At 43.2% G+C, this 17,878-nt stretch overlaps 1 protein-coding gene across 2 annotated transcripts in view; it reads left to right on the forward strand.

Moving 5' to 3' along the window:
- SLC1A4 (solute carrier family 1 member 4) overlaps positions 1-17,878 on the forward strand; it is a 43,820-nt gene that overhangs the window by 15,085 nt on the left and 10,857 nt on the right. The window contains exons 3-7 of one of the 2 annotated variants that reach the window (XM_067565252.1): positions 681-743; positions 8,484-8,650; positions 12,353-12,586; positions 13,259-13,453; positions 15,094-15,228. In XM_067565252.1, coding sequence (XP_067421353.1) covers positions 681-743; positions 8,484-8,650; positions 12,353-12,586; positions 13,259-13,453; positions 15,094-15,228 — 794 coding nt within the window. Of the gene's footprint in view, positions 1-680; positions 744-5,881; positions 5,906-8,483; positions 8,651-12,352; positions 12,587-13,258; positions 13,454-15,093; positions 15,229-17,878 lie in introns of those variants that run through there. The other variant, XM_067565253.1, reaches the window with a different exon arrangement.

Genomic DNA, 17,878 nt, shown 5'->3' on the forward strand with positions numbered 1-17,878 from the left:
AGTATATTAGAGAGACAAGGCTCGAAAGCTTTTCTTTCTCACCAACAGAAGTTGGTCCAATAAAAGATAGCATCTCACCCACCTTGTCTCGTTAATATCCTGGGACCAACACAGCTACAGCAATGCTGCATACCAGAAATACATGCCAGTTCCAAAATACACGTCAGTTTTGAAAATGTAAGTCATGACTGTTAATTTTAAACCATTTGGCATTTCAGAAATAGATATTTATAGACAATGGTCTGTAGTGGGGAGGTTAAAGCTATTGGGTGACTTAAAGGAACACTGTCACTTTAAAGCTGTGGAGTGGAAGATTGTGCTCCGGGATCTCCACACAGGGAGAGTACTGCGTACCTGATTGATCCCTTTTCTTGTGCAAGAAGGACCAAAGTCAAGTTGGCTTTAATGGGCCTGATTCTGATCTCTGTTACATTGGTATAAATAAGGAATAACTCCATTCTTCCATTATCAATAGAATTATTTCTAATTCTCACTAGTGTCCCCTCTCACTGTGCAAGTTTAGCTCAATTTGTAGAGACCTTTCTGTGGTCTGGCCCAGATCGAAACAGTCTGGTGAAACCATACCGATCACTTTACAGTGATAAAATGGTGTAGTAGCACAGATAGGCTCACAGTGATAATCGGATGGACAGAAAACATGTTGTTTTTCATATCCGCAGTATGCAACGGATTATAAGATAATAGTAAGAAGCACGGCTGCTGGAAATGTTACGTTCGAGAAGGTAAGGCCATCTCTGTCTATCTAAGGTACTTATATGGCCCCTATTATTGTAGTATCTGAAAGTTTCACAGTCTTAAACGCCTTCACCTCACAACATCCCTGAGGAGGTTGGGAAGTGTTATTACCCCCATTTTATAGATGGGGGGCTATGACACAGAGAAACCAAGTGACTTGCCCAGGGTCACGCAGGAAGTCTGTGGAGGAGAAAGGAATTGAAATCACATCTCTGGATTCTGAGGTGAGTGCCCTACCCACTAGAGGACTAATCCTTAGCCCTTAGTTTCTTAATCCTTATTCTTTATAAACAAATATAAGAGAAGCATTCAGGTGTGACTCTTTTCTTCCTTGCCTTCTTTAAACCAGTAAGTGGGTTGGGATTGTTTCTAGTTACAGCTTCATTGCATCTTTATTTTATTTAGTCTCTTAGGATATGATCTTATCATGGAGGTCACGGATTTCACGACTTTCCAGGATTTCTGTGACTTCTTCTGGGGCAGCGATGGAGCAGCAGTTGCCAGAAATGACTGGTGGCCAGTCCTGGGCCACTGGAACAGCTGACGGGCGGCCAGCCCCAGGGCTGCAGAGCAGAGGCTGCCAGAACAGTTGGCTGGTGGTCAGCTCTGGGCTGCCAGAGCAGCAGCCCCCAGAACAGCTGACCAGCGGTCAGTCCCAGGGTTGCCAGAACAGCTGGCCCAGTGGTCAGCAGAAGCAGCAGCCAGCCCAGGAGCTGCACTCTCCAGACAGCTGGCTAGTGGCCAGCCTTGTGGCTGGAGCAACTTCAAGCTCTGGCAGAGCTGTTTGTGTGTCTGCCCCGCCCCCCCATATTTTTTAGTAAATGTCAGGGACAGGTTACGGCTTCTGTGAATTTTTGTTTATTGCCTGCACCCCGTCCCTGACTTTCACTAAAAATACCTGTGACAGGATCTTAACCTTACTAATCACTGATTTAAGGCAGTAACAGTTGTTTCAAGGGGATGGATGTGACACATAAAGCAGAACTGAGGTATATCTGCAAGTAGCCAGAAAACTACATCTGGTTTGCAGGTGCTGGAGATGGCAGCCAGCCTTGTTTTCAAAGATATGGCCTGCGGAGACTTTGGGTGCCCTTTCCAGAAGCGGTCAGCACTGGCCTACCTCTGCTCCCAGTCAGGGGAATCTTGCCCATAGGGTGAGATTTTCAAACATGCCTATCATTAGTCCTGTAAACGGAGGATATTTAACCTGGAAGTGATTTAGAGACCAACCCAGGATTCCAGGATACCATTTTTCACGGTCACTTTCCCAAGTATAACAGCACTTTTAGCCCATTCAGTGGGGAGTTTGTTTATCACACTGAATTTTTCAATCAGTTAATGTTTAGCTTGAATTTGGAGTTTAATGGGACCCTGCATGCACATCCAGTTCAAGTCTGGGCTCTCTCAGCCCCCACCAGCAGCCGCACCTCCAGCCACTTCACAGTCTCTGGTACAGGGGACTTGCCCACATTTGCCCTTCCTCCCTGATAGCAATAAGGCTGGGGAAGCCAGTGGAGGAGAGGAGATAGGAGCTGGCTCCTGTTAGTGCTGCAGATACAGAGCCAAGGCCTGCCTCTCCCTCAGGTTTTCAGCAACTCCCTCTCCCTTTGCTGTTAGCTGTAGCAGCAGCTGTTTCCCACAACCTACACTGGATTGAATGTGCACTAGCCAGTCCATTTTTCAACCCATAAGAATAATGAGACCAGGAGTCCTAACCTCATTTCTTCTGTGGCTGGATCCATGATTCTAACATGCACCAGCAGAGCAGCAGCTGCTGCTGCTTGCACTCTTCTGCTGGTTCTCATCCTCGCTGGCCGCTTGGGCCTACTACCTGCTGTCATTTGGGATTCTCACTTTCTCACTGGGTTCTTGGAGGTAATGAGGAGAATGCTTCATCCACTGGGGGCTCTTGTCAGCAGCTTCCCTCATCCCCTTTTTGTTGTCGAGCCCCTCCCAGATCCTGCTGACTCCAGAAGTTACTTTCTTCCCATTAGGTCATGATGCTGACTCGTGAGAGATCAAACCCCTCCCCCCATTGACTATGGTGGAAGAGGCAGTAACTCGCTGTGACAATTCCTAGGGTACCCAGGACTGAGAGTCACCTTGTTATCCCCTGCCTCCAGTGTGAGGCAGACTTGCTTGTGCTTAAGTGGATGTTGTCTCCCTGGCACCACCAGTCTATTAGTCACCCACGCTTTCTCCTCCAAGCTAGGCAAGCCCTTACTTTGCCCTGCAGGTTATCAATAGATGTACCCCACTCCCTGTCTCCCTTTGAAGCCCCTTATCCACTGAGCACTCACAGAAATAGATTCATAGACTTTAAGGTCAGAAGGGAGCATTAAGATCTTCTAGCCTAATAACAGGTCTGCTGTCCCCAAACGGATAGTGTACACACCAGCTTTTATGATTCAGCTCAGGATCAGCACCTTGCTTAAGATCACAGCACTGAGATATATTTATAGAGAAAATAACAATACGTTTGTCATAAAAGAGTCAAGTTTAAGGAGTAAGGAAATTGGAATATAAAATCCAATTAAAAGATTATATATAAAACAAAATCATAACACGCTTCTTAGAGACTAGACTTAACTTAACAAGTTATCTTGTCTAAAGAAGCTTATCTCACTCAAAGTCCTCTGCAGCATTTCACCCAAGGTTTCATCCCGTTTTCATGAATGTAAAGGCACTGACTATTTACTTAATAGATGCAGGATCCAGGGTTATCTTCTTTGCTTTCTACTTGTATCCCCAAAGCTCATTGTATGTCTCTGAGACAGCATAACCCTCCCGTGATTTGTTTTCCTGTGTGCGGTTGCCCTATTGACTTTACATCTCTTTGATAACTTTGGGTGTAAATGGGCAATCGTTGTGTTATCTTACAATGCTTAATTAACATCTCAACAGAGACAGGTGAATAGCCACCTTTTGTTTGGCAGAAAACCTGTTTCTCCATCTCTGTTGTGATACAGATTCTAAGAACATATATATATATATATGTTCTCCTTACATAGTATCTGTACATACATTTCACAATGATATCAATGACCACTGTGATCCTGGCTTTCATCTGAGACCTCACATGACATGCTTTGGTAAACCAGAAGGTATGTACCAGGATTAAGGAGTCCTAGCATCTTACTCCATGAGTTTGCCCCCACTGATTTCCAGTGAGTAAGCTGCAGTATTTAGAGTATTTCACTACACCTTGAAAAGATGGGGAAAAACACCCACTGATAGACTCTTTGAGGAAGATCTTCTTAATTTCAGTCTCTAAAACTGCCAGATGCTAAGAAGCCTTTTCTAGTCTAACATTAGAGTGCATCCCCCTAAGAAACTGCCAAACAAAGCAGCATTATGGACCCAAAACAAAAATAGCTTTCATGAGAGCTTTGTTCCCTGGTAACATACAGGACATGTATCTTGTTGCCTTAATTTAGGCATTAAGCAGAAACATTATTGATCACTGTTCTGTTCCTCAAAACTCTCTGACGATCCTACTATTTATTTATTTTTTAGCACACTGAACAAAATCTATATCCGAGAAAGGGTCTGCTGAGATCTAGGCTATCCAGTTTCAGAATTTAGTTAAAAGATGCACGTGTGGAATATGGTGTAGGCAAAAAATATAACAATCAAAACACGATTAATATTATCTGTATCACAGTAGCATCTGTGAGTCTCAGTCCGGGGCCCCACTGTAGTAGATCCTGTGTAGATGAGTAACAAAGGCGACAGTCCCTGCCCTGCAGAGTGACAGAGAGGAAGCAACAGCAGGACAAAACAGATAGATGGGGTGGAGTTAAGTGGGAGCATAAGATAAGAAAATGAACACAGCTGAGCAGAACATAGCTGTCTCAGCTCCCCTCTAGCATAATCCACAGATACTATAGGTCCTGATCCAATGGCCATTTAAATCAATGGGAGGCTTTCCATTGACTTCGGTGGGTTTTTGATCAAGCCCATAATGTAATTAGCATCAGAAGCACAAAAAGGAGAAGGAAAAACATTTTCCCATGTTCAATTGAATACTTTATATCCTGATTAAGAAGAATACGGCTGCAAGTCACCTATTACCTTCATCTTGGAACCTCTCTAGATACTGATGCTATATATTGTAAATAAATAAATTGTCCCTGTCCAAATTTAACTATCATCCATCCATAAGTAACATGACAGCAGTGTTGAAATTCAGCTGTCAAAACTGAGATGGTGCTTTTAATTTCCTTTTGTCTGGTTAGAGGCATTAGGATTACTTCCCGTGGAATTAAAGGGGCTCCACCCTGGCATAATTCCAGTGTTCGAAACAAAACTTTTTATAAGTAATGGGGGAAAATCTTTACAAGGCATCCCTGGCTATAACACTCAGATATTAGTGTCAAACTAAAAATACTTTGTGGTGTTCCAGGAAACGTGGTGTTCCATCAAACTAGAGGCCCTGCAAGGTGTAAAAATTTAAAAGAGAAGAAAATAATGCCACCTTTCAAGCTGCCAAAAGTCACATTCAGATTTTCTGAGAAAAACAAAAAGAAGTGTGGTTTTCAAAGCATATCACAAAGTGTGCTGTGCTGCTGAATCCAAGTCAAATAAGTACAGTGGGCCTAAGTTCACCCTATGTTATAGCCACGCAGCTCACTGGGGTGTCAAGGCAAAATTTGGCCTGGCAATGAAAATTTTTTCATTTGAACCACTGTAAATTAGGAGTAACTCTGCTATTTATGTAAATAAACATACATGAGTAAATATACTGAAATAAATCCTTTCATGTAGGGAGGAGAAAATGTCTGTAGTGGGGTGATTGTTTCGGTATGAACTGCCGGCTGCGATGACTACATGACAGAGAAGAGCACTCAGTTGAATTCACGTGATCTTTCTCCATTCACTGCTGTCCAACAGCATGTCAGTTGTAGTGATTCAGAGCTGACTTAATACTCCCTTAGAGTGACGGTGAAAGTGTGGCCCAGGAGTTCTGTCTGCAATGCAGCACCCAACACCGTTCATTCGAATGGGCTGTCTGCAGGTACCAACCTGCAATGTTCGGTGTTAGGATTTCTCTTGAGAGGACGGACATGTGATTTTTTTTTTACTTTATGTTTTTACAGAGCCTAGCACAGTGGTGTCCTGATCCTGACTGGGGCTTCTCAACACTACTGTAATGAATCAGAATAATTTCAGTTTGTGCAAGTATACTACTTTAGAGGCCTTTAAAGCATATTAAAAATACAATCCTTAAAAAACATCCAGAGATTCGGCAGAATGTATTCATCTTTTATAGCCAGAATAATCACCATTGCCTTAATAAATCCAAAATAAATTTAAAACAATTTCCAAATACTAGATACCCCAACATGCATCTCTTTTCCCAAACCCCATGCAAAGAGAGGGGCTTCATTGCTTTGAATAAGATGAAATATTGCATGCTTAGACATATGGGCTCTGGAATACTGGCAAGATTCCATCCTCAGTGTAGAGTGGGAATTTCAAACAGGCTTATTACTGACCTAGCACTAAGCAGAGCAAGAGCAATAACAAGCATGTTTGAAAATCTCACCCTATGGGCAAGATTCCCCTGAATGGAAGCAGGGCTCAGGATTTCAAACTGAATAATCAAAATATTCTAATAAGGTCATTTCGACCTCATCAAAATGGGTTTTTTTTCTAGTTTTTTTCCAAAATGAAATTTCATCAAAATGAACACGTTCCCATGAAAAGTTTTGATTTCAACAAAAGGGCATTTTCTGATGGAAAAATGTTGAGTTATAATTTTTTTACCAGCTCTACTGATGCTGCTTTTCCTTTCTGCCTGCAAGCAAACTCAGCCTGGGATTTGAGATTCAAGTTGGGTTCTTTCTGATTTGTGCATCACCACCAGTACTGAGGGGCTCTGCAACTTGAGATATGCTAATAATTCAGCTGTTGATGTCAGAATAGACTCCAATTTAGTCTCCCATAGCTGTGTTGTCTCTGTATTACTAACTGGAATTAAAAGCACACATATATGTCCCTAAAGTCTCGCTCACACACAGCATCTCAACTGAGTAAGAAAGTGCCGTATTTTTTTTTTACAGTCACTTTTCTAGCCATGAGGACAGGACAAAATATTGTCAATACTCATCCTATAACATACAGAACAGTACAGTATGTTGTTGCATGTGTGGACAAATACCATCTTTCATATGGTGTCTTCTGAGGTTGCAGGAACCAAGTCCCATAGTTTGTTTCCCAGCTGAATTCCCCGTTTTTAGGTTTGAAATCAAATGCCTAATACTTGGGAAGAATTTAGAATAGAATGTTTCTGTGAAAGCCAAGAGACACAACATCTACTCATTTTGCAGATAACATTTCAAAAAGTCAAGTGCCTGATTTGTGTTCTCATTAAAACTGGTTTCATGCTAGTTTAGGCTTCATACTAGCAGTTTCTTCTGTATAATTTATGCTTTATCTTTCTCTGGGTCCTTTATTTCTGTCTGCAGCTATTAAGAGGCAATCAGAAACTGTCAGTTCAGCAATACACTTTTCAAACAAAAGTTCTCTCTCTTAAAATTGCTGGATTTGTTTGAAATACATCAATGTTCTGAATTTTTGTCAACATTTATTCTACATTTTAAACTTTTATCTGGGAATATATTTATCTTTCTGGTGTTGAGTAGTTGTCTACTTCAACTAGCCAGAAGTCTAAACCTTCTGTAAATCACTGATCTAATCTTTTATTGTGCTTAGATGAGCTAATAAAACAACCTGGGATATTAAGAAGCATATATTGCCAATGGGAAAAAAAGTGGCTTGTCAAAACTATTGTATTTTTATTAAGCCACGAGAGCACTGAGTCATATCCTGTTTTGTTATTATGCCAGCCAAGTCCACAGTTGTTCTAGGGAAATGAGTTCAAAAGGATTGGCAGGGAGGGCTTGTCAGCACATTGTGAGCACATTTATGCGAAAAGCTAGATTAGTTTTGTTATTCTCTTACTTGCACCAAGTAGACAAACTATTGCTGAGAACATGAAGCATGTTTTCATCTGCACCGCCTAAGTCTGATGGCGCTGACAGAGAAAGAAGGATTAAGAATTTTTCACTATTTTCCGTCTTTTTTCCCCTAAATACCATCTGTAGAATCTCTCAGTAGCTAACCAATAGCATATCATGGGTCTAGCCCCCTGGAGCCTGCTTGCATGCACAAGTTATTATAGGAGATGGGATAAGCATGCAGAGGTTTGGTTCCTCCCCCAAAATAATGCTATCTGTTATCAGTAGAAATGGGTAATTAGCGGTGGTTGATACCTGCTTTACAAATATAAAGGAGTAGCACCAAGGCTTCTGCACCCAAAATAGCTTACAGAACATGGTCCCTAGTGGGGAGAAGAGACTTTCTAACCTTTAACTAATGTCCCAGTTCTGTCCTGGCCAAGAGTGATTTGTCACCATTTTGACCTGTCCCAGGCCTTCTGCCCTGAAGTTTATATAACTACTATTGGAGTCCATGGGGAAGCTTGTATGGACAAGGACTCCAGGGTCAGATCTTAATTAGTTCCCATGAATACTTGAAACAGAAGCACAATCCCTTTTACTTCCACTACAGTGCTGTTGGGTTGCTTTGCGTGATTCTATTCCTCAGGAGGTTCTGCCATGCTGATTTCAGACTTGTCAGAGGGCAAAATAACAGGTTAATTTTTATTCAGTTCCATATCAGTGTGATGTCTAACAAACATGCTGTTTATTTTGACACCACAGATCCCTATTGGCACAGAGATCGAAGGGATGAATATTCTGGGACTGGTTTTGTTTGCTCTGGTTTTGGGAGTAGCTTTGAAAAAGCTGGGCACAGAAGGAGAAGAACTGATTCGTTTCTTTAACTCATTCAATGAGGCAACTATGGTCTTGGTCTCTTGGATTATGTGGTAAGTGTGGCTGTAAATATGTTACCATAACAGCAGTGCTTCCTGGTTTAGGAATGTCTTTCTTTACCTACCCAGCTGGGCTTTTGATGCCACATCCATCACCAGAGTAAAGATGGCATCAGTGCTTACTTAATGGCTGTTTTGCCCACTATCTTTCCTCCCATGTTTCTCAGTGGTGCCTCTTGAAAATAAAGAGGGCAGCCTCTTTGCACATGAGCCGGACCAGAAGGTCATTCACACCGTAGGGTATCTGTCTCTTGAAAATGACAGACAGTCCATCAGGAATCAGCTACAGGACTCAATTTTACTTTGAAATGTACTTTGAAAATCAAGCCCTATTTTCTCTAAGCACCAGAAGCCTGGCTCAGCATGCAATTATGTGCCTAATTTTTTTGCGACGTTACTGTGACTGCACGAGCAAGTTAGGAATTTGTACATGCAAAAACCCAATTTGCATGCACAGTTGTAATAATTGCACAGTTGTAATAATTGCACATGCAAACTAGATGCACAGTTGTGATCGATTATTTGAAATTCAGGCCCTGAATACAAGCTAAGCGATAGCAATACACAGGGAAAACAAAAAATGTTTAACTATAACGTAGCATTACTCGGGTTCCAAAGAATGTCTTCTGTTGCTGAAAAAGTGATCGGTCAGTGAACACAAAACTGTGTCAAAACACAACTGAAAATCTCAGTCCCCTCATATAACCAGAGTAGTTAGGGGTTTTCATGAGAGTGAAAAAAAGGTGAAAATCTTGACCCTGTTGAAGTCAACAGGTGTTTTGTCATTGACATCAGTGGAGCCAGGATTTCGCCTTATATCTTAGGTCTGAATTCATATAGGGAAAAACCTTTCATGTTCCTGGGTGGGAAGGGAATGTGGGAGCCAATATTTCCAACATAGAGATAGGATTGCCAATTTTGGTTGGACAAATTCCTGGAGGTATCATTACAGAACATAATCTTTAATTAAAGATTAATCTTTAATTCCTGGAGACTCCAGGACAATCCTGGAGGGTTTTGCAACCCTACATACAGATCAATGACTCATTAACTTTCCTAATCTCCCAGAGAGCCCTCCATAGTTCTCCTTCCTTCCCTGCTGGATGTCTATGTATTTTCTAAGGAGGTTGAACCTCTGATGACAGTTTACTTTCTCTCCTTCTACAGAGCTATAATTAGAGGGAACTCCCCTTCACCCATTTCCCTGAAGTCCAGCCATTTCCAGTCAACGAACACTCAGAGAGCAGTAACACATACATTTGTGTGTGACACTTGCCCTGAGTGTTTTAGGTCCTTGCTAAAGCATGAGGGAAAATTAGCACTTCTAATATCCCAAGTACTGAAATTAAAAACCGTAAGTACAGTTACAGTAAAAGATGGTTGGAACCTGGTGAACACGTTTGTCCCAACATTTTACAAAAGCTAAAATCAGTCATTAATATTTCCAAGAATATATATATATATATATATATATATATATATATATTTAATCTAGCAGACACTTGGGGTTTTTAATTTCAGTTTTGAGAAAATAAATATTCCCATGTGGTAGTTGCAACTTGACCAGTGCATCATGAAGACTATAAAGAAAAAGGAAAGTGTTTTTCATTGTTTGAGCTGAGAGCAAAACAAGAAGTAAACATGCAGCTGAAAGAGGAAACTGGAATTTTAAGAATCCTTCCAAATTTAATAATCTAAGGTGTAAATTACTGACGGGGAAGAGAACATATTAATTTTAAATTGTATTTGCCAGCTGAAACACTCAAAGTCAGAATGGATAGGTTGATTATGATCCTTCACAGTGAGCAAAGTCATAGTCAGCTAGAACCTCTGAAAAGTTCTGCAGTTTCAAAGTCTGGCTCTAATGTCACTATGCTGGAGAAGTAACTCATTTTACATTGGTTTATGTAAAATCCAAATCAGAGCTCCAAATGTCATGCCTATCATTCATTACTGTATGGCTGGACTTTACATCTTATAAAAGAGACCCAAATGGTTAAATTATCTATGGGGAATATCATTCTGACAATCAAACAATGCTAAGCCAACAGCATCTTACTCTAGGTGCTGAAACTGCAGTAGAGAAGAACACAATCATCCAGGAAGTCTCTCAAATTATGCGTTGTCATTTTCTAAATCCATGTATAGACATCCTGACAGGTGCATTTTTCCACTTGATCTGCTATTTTTTCCCCCCAAGAAATTAAATGGATTCAACAAAACATCTGACCTTATAAATACAGACCTTTATGTTCGTTTCTGTCATTAGGGATTTAAATGTAAAAGTCTCAAAGCAGCTTAAGGCTTTCACTCTGGAGTGTAATTCCTAGACTATCAAAGACTGATGGGTAGTGGTTCTTATACTCAGCTCATTATGAAGCTAACTCTCCACATTAATCAGTCATGTGTAATCCTGTTCTTTGTGGATTATTAGAATGCTTCTGAGTCTGACTTCGCAATGTGCAGTAATTCTCACTTCTCCTCCTTCCTTCTCTAAGGTGATTTGGGTCCTGGTATTTATCCAAAATCTCTCAAACTTTTCAAATAAGTTAGGGATGTGCAAAACTGTTCTTACAAGATAAGAAGTAGCTTGAATCTCCTCCTCCTCGGTGAGCCAAACCCAACCACCAACCTTTTAAGGGCTGTTGTCAGCCAGTGGTTAAAGCAAATTGAAATAAGATGGGGAGCCCTCATCACATGAGCCAGGAGGGGGAACTGCTGCTCACACAGGCCATGGGGAGGATTGGGGAGCCGTACAAAAGGTGACATTCGCTGTCTCCTGAGGGCTGGGGCAGACTGGGATGGAAGAGGAGGGGACAGGTGAGTGGATCCACTCAGATACTGATCCACCAGCTACAGCATTGAGGCCCCAGAGACTGCAGTAACCCTTGAAACTGGAGTAATGGCTGCTGGGTGGGGGTGAGAATTTCTTCTCTCGATCTCCAGGGAATTCCACAGCACACAGCAATGTTACTCAGGCTGGAATATGTTTTGGGCCTCAATGCAGCTCTCAAGGAGCTCCTTTCAAGGAAGGAGCTGTAAACTGTTGCTGACAAAGGACACCACAAACAAATTATTGATGTCCAAAGATTTGGGTGTGTGTGTGTGTGTGTGTGTGTGTGTGTACGTACACACAGAGCTATAGGCCTCAGTGAGACTCCAGAAGCTTGATTTTTGTAGACAAAATGCCTTGCCTGGACTGACCCTGTGCCTTCTGAGCTTCAGCAACTCACCTGGCCTCCTCCCCAATGGAATAAAACTCCACAATAGACCTCGTCTCCTGCACTCTCTCCTATGAGCATGCAATCTCCCTGACAGCTTCTGCCAACATTCCTGCACCATCTCCACTCCCAGCTGTGCCACTTCCAGCCTTCCTGGATGTCTCCTTCAGGCCAGGAGCCAATGACAGCTTATCCAGCCCGACAACATTCCCATTAGCAACCAAGAGAGAACCCGCTCCATTGTAAATTTGTTTAGCGTGAGTGTATAGGGCACGGGGCAACTGTATATTTTGTGGTTCTGCAGGCATGGAGTTCACTGCAGATTCCACCCCTTCAATAGGGGGGCAGAGTGCTACACACAAGTTTCCTGCCAGGAAGAATGTGGTCCCTAAAAATGAAAGCAGCATGTGTCATTTTAAGGCTTGTTCCTCTTGTTTAATATTACTGAGAGACATCCCTTTTTTGATTTATACAGGTATGTGCCTATTGGCATTATGTTCCTTGTTGGAAGCAAGATTGTGGAAATGGAAGATATTGTCCTCCTGGTAACCAGCCTGGGGAAATACATCTTTGCCTCGATTCTGGGTCACGTCATCCATGGAGGAATCATTTTGCCGCTTGTGTATTTTGTATTCACACGCAAAAATCCTTTCAGCTTTCTCTTTGGACTTATAACACCATTGGCAACAGCCTTTGCCACTTGTTCAAGGTGTGCTAATGTGTTTATTTCTGATATGGAATAATGTTATGCTAAACCCACATTTTAATTTGAACAAGTTTCAGATGCAAATATTGGTCCTGATCCTGCAAAGTTCTGTATTTAGGCATATAGTACCTCCCATATAGAGTCCCACTGATATCAGGGGGCGCCATGAGGGGTAACTATACATCCAGGCATAAACTTCTGCATATTGATGCCATTATTAGCAGTAATGTGCAGCCCATATTTCAACAATGGGCATGCTTCAGCGACACAGGAGGGGGGCCTGGGGAATCTGTTTGTTTGCTTTTCCATTTAAAGAAAAACACTTTCTGAACCATAAACAAGGAAGAAGACAACACCACATTGCAAACATGCTGTTCTTTTGCTGGGAATACATAGCTGTTGGCCAAGATTTTCAAAAGGGGTAAGTGATTTAGGGTGACCTAGTTTGGGGGTGGCCCGATTTGAGGCACCATAAAATGTCCTGATTTTCAAAAAGTGCTGAACCCCCATCTGCCCTTTGAAAATCAGGCACCCAAACTCACTAGTCAGTGTTGAAAATCTTGGCCTAGAATTATATGTTGCAGCACAATGGAAATGATGATGATAAACTGACAGCTTATGCACTGGTCGGACAGGACTGTACTGCTCCATGATTGTCGTCTTGTCTGTTTCTAGCTCAGCTACTCTGCCATCAATGATCAAGTGTATTGAGGAAAACAATGGAGTAGACAAGAGGATCAGTCGGTTCATCCTTCCTATTGGGGCCACTGTGAACATGGATGGAGCTGCCATATTCCAGTGCGTGGCTGCTGTGTTTATTGCTCAGCTGAACAATGTCGACCTCAATGCTGGACAGATCTTTACTATTCTGTAAGTTGCTTGTGATTAAAACCACATCTTCCTGGCCCCCAAGCGCCACGCTAAGCCTGTGGGCTTTCTGTTTTGACGCACTAGTTGTTTTTTTAATATCTAGCCATTCAGATTCCAGGCCTAAGGTTGCCAATTTTGTTTGGATGGATTCCTGGAGGTTTCATCACAGGACATAATCTTTAATTAAAGATTCATCTTTAATTCCTGGAGACTCCAGGACAATCCTGGAGGGTTGGCAGCCCTCTCTAGTCCTCTGAACTACAGTCTGTGAATCTCTGTGGAACATGTCATCCACCAATACAACAGGAGCTTTTCAGGCTTTGACATGTACAAAACAGGCTTTGTAAATGTGGAGACTGAGGGCTAGATCTGAATTTTAAATACTGAGCATTTCAAAACCTCCATTTTTGCAGAACTCTTCTCCCCATGTTCCCCATCCCCTCGCCATCAAGCTAGGTCATTCCCCAGTGTCTCCTATTCGCCTACCCTCAGTGTCCTCTGTAACCCCTTCTTCTCCTTTACCTTGTCGTTTGGATGCCAATAAGTCACTTCTTTCTTTACAACCAATCCAAACCCTGTCCTTTCCTTTCCCTCCCCACTGCTAATAGTTATGTTCCTGCCTTGGTAATTCCTCACCTTGTCTACAGCAACATCCCTTTCTCTGGCCTTTTCAGTGCCCATGCTGCTGCCCTCCAGGCTATCCAGAACGCTACCCCCAAGTTCATCATCTGCAGTCAGCACTTTGACCACGTTGCTCCCCTCGTGATCCCTTTGGCAGCTCCACATCACCTTCTGCATCAGTTTCACACTCTCTGCCCTCACTTTCTCTGTGCCTCTACCCTGACCTGTGTCCCATCAGTAGTTTTCCACTACTACCTTGTTCAGACTCTTTACTCCACCTGTTATTTTTCATGCCCCTTTTATGTCCTCCAGTCTGTCTATCAATACTGCACCCATCCCTATGCTAATTGAACACCTTCCCCCTCAAGCACTCTCATGCTCGGCTGTCCCCTCCACACCTGAAATATCCTATACCTCATGATTCGTCTTTTTCGTCCGTCAAATCCCTCCCCAAGACCCTCTAAAATACCTCAGTGATCCCACAAATAATTTTAACACCCCTAAGGCACCAACATTCTGCATCCCGCAGGCATCCCGAGGACGTATTCTGGGTGTCCCACTCCTTCCAGCCATCCCTTTTAAAGCAATTTGCTTCCTTCCCCTGCTCTTTTGCCTGCATGTTGTCCATCTGGACCACTTACACTCCTCTGGGCAAGAACAAGTCTAATTCTGACTGCAAAGAACCCAACACACTTCGATTGTTATTATCATTTTTCATACATATGGCAGAGATACACTGTGATGTATGTTGCTCATCTGAAAATACACTGGCAGTATTAACAACAGTCATTACTTGGATAGCTAGTTTTGATGCTTGCAGAATAATGGCACTCAGTACCCAACGTTATTGGACATCAGCAAAATATATGGCCAGAGATGGAAGACTATTTAGACAAAGATACATTTGCCCCCCTCCTTTTATTTTGGTTAAAATCGCCACTGTAGAAAAATATGCACTGTAGCTATTGAATGAGTGTGTTACTGAAATTGCACTAACTCATGTTTGAAAACATTCTCAGTGTGACTGCCACTGCATCCAGTGTTGGAGCGGCTGGAGTTCCAGCTGGAGGAGTTTTGACCATTGCTATTATCTTGGAGGCCATTGGACTTCCTACCAACGATCTATCCTTGATATTAGCAGTGGACTGGATTGTGTAAGTACTATATAATATGTATTATCTGCTACTGCATATGTAGTTGGAAGCACAGCATTGGAGGAACAAAGCAATAGTCTAGAAAATAAATCACACAGTTTTATACTGAGTTTACACACACACACACTTTACCAGAAAAGGCAGAGAATAACATTACTCAGTTTCAATTAAATAAGAACTGTGGGGCAGATCCTAAAGTACTTATTCAAATTTTACTTGATCTTTGCTGAGATAAAACTCCCGTTGACTACAGTTCCCTTGAGAGGAATTATTTAGAGTTGTACAAGAGGCTATTACTAGCAATTGGATAGAACAAAAAAAGGAAAACTGAGGCTGAATAATGGGATAAAGCTTCCTGAGCACTGCATCCAGTAGGTGGTACAATGGTCTCCTGAGGAAAGCAGCACGCATCCTGTTACTTTGTCTAATCTGGTTTTAAATGTCCAAAGGACAGGGGAATATAGTGCAGGGAACAATCCTACATTGGCAGAGAAGTGGATTCAGGGGAGAAGCCGCAATCATCATAAGACAGAGATAATGCTGTTACATGAACATATTATTGGTGCAGGAGCAGTGTTTCTCTTCATCATGAGTTTAGTTAGCTATTTTGACACCTCTCCATTCTTTGCCGTTGGAAAGAGCTAGATAAGGCGTTCTTATTCAGTTCTGCTCAGTTCTTACTGAGACAAATCTCCCTTCTGAAATCATGGGAGATTATCCCACAGCCTAACAGATCTCAGTGTGAAGAATTTTATCTCACTGTTCAGGCTAACTTTCTTCTCATTACTCCTAGACTTACTCTCTTCTACCACCCTAAATAACTCCTCTCCCATGGAGAAAGGTTAAAAGACCTCGTTTGTATAGCTCAGTTAAATGACATGGGAACCATCTGCAAATACCTGAGTGGCATAGGTAGCTCTCATGTCACTTTAACTGAGCTCTCCAAAATGGGTCTCTCAGCCTTTTATCTCAAGCAATCTCATACGCCTTTTAATCATTCCTGTCCGCCTCTGAACTCCCACCAATTGGTGCCCAGGTCTGTCTACAGCAAAGTTTCACCCACTGACTCTTAACCCCTCTGTGCCCTGATGGGCAGAAAATTTATTAATCAATTTTAATAACCCAGAAAGCCTTAACGTAAAAGTACTTCAAAACCGACGTTGCAATGCTAATGAAATAATAGGTTACCTATTAAGTGACTGAATCGCCAGTCAAGACCATTGGCTGGAGAAGGCTATTGAGACAAATCCTTGGGACAGGTTGTTGTTGGTTGCACAAGGCAAGGAAAAAAGGCAACAAACATTCTTCCTCCCCGCTTCCCCCCCATGCCCACTTTGTTCTCATTGTGCAGGGCCAGCTATAGTCGCAGTCCTTCTGCTTCGTAGCAGCATTGGACTTTCATCTCAGGCACCAGCCACCTTTAAAGGGGTGAACTGTGGCCCTAGCCCCCTTCATCCATACTGGCCAGCAGAGGGGAGCACATGATGCACCTTCCTGACAGCTGTGACGGTGGCTGCACCGTCCTCTGTGGAGCTGGGAGCGGCAGGAGTCAAGGTGCACAGTGCTTCCTAGTGCTCCTGCTTGGGCTGGATAGCTCTGAGCCCACTCTTCACTGAGTGCTAAACTGCGCTATCTGTGTATCGCGTGCCTCCTCCACACAGCCGCCTTCCCTTCAAACCACACAGCAATGTACTACAGTAGAACCTCAAAGATACAAACACCAGAGTTACGAAGTGACCAGTCAACCAAACACCCTATGAAACCGGAAGTAAGCAATCAGGCAGCAGCGGAGTTGGGGGAGGGGGGGGGGGAGGGGGAGCAAATACTGTGCCTGTATTGCAAGGTCGGCATGCAGAGCAGAAACAGTCCGGGGTCTGCGCTATTCCTGTAAGCCCAGGGTGCTGTTTCACCCCTTCCCACTCCTCTCCACTGGGGGGGAAGCTGTTTTCACACACCCCTCCCCCCCTGCCTCTGGAGCCTGGGAAAGAAAGGTCCCTGCAGATGCTGCTGCAAGAAACTGAAGGTTGCAGCCAAAGCCGACCTGGAGCTGGAATGGGAGTCAGCTGCGCTCTGGAGGAGTTTTAAAGGGCCACAGCCTGTGCATTGATGCAGCCCAAGCTTTGCCCATGGCTGCACTCCTGGATCCTGCCAGCACCTCTGGCAGGGCAAGGGGCAAGAGAGGGAGGGGTGCTGGCAGCTGGCTGGCACCAACCTTCTGCCACGTGCTGCTTCTGGAGCGTGGCAAGCAATGCACTGAGCAGGGCGAGCTCTGGGGAGAGGCGGCTGAAGGCTGGGGCTTGTAGTGCCAAGAGTGCAGGGCAGGCCCCCATCCCCAGTTCAGCCCAAAGGCAAGAAACAGGAATAGGGCAGGGAGCTGCTTGCAAACCAGGCAGTGCTGCCAGGTGCCACTTGGCAGAGATCTCTCCCAGCCTCAGCTGGAGGACAGTGACTGCAGGGTACGGTACCATAATGTTTTGTTTAGAGTTACGAACATTTCAGAGGTACAAATAACCTCCATTCCCGAGGTGTTCGTATCTTTGAGGTTCTATTGTACATGGAAAGCAGCCTTGGTTTTGCATCCCGTTTGGTTATAATGACCAGGATGGAGGGAGGGGGGAGTAACCTTGTGACTTATTTTATTATAAAACAT

This window comes from Emydura macquarii, unplaced genomic scaffold (genome assembly GCF_026122565.2).
Source record: "Emydura macquarii macquarii isolate MOO-44397 ecotype Brisbane River unplaced genomic scaffold, CSIRO-AGI_Emac_v2 contig_2676, whole genome shotgun sequence".
In the NCBI taxonomy this organism is placed as follows: domain Eukaryota; kingdom Metazoa; phylum Chordata; order Testudines; family Chelidae; genus Emydura; species Emydura macquarii.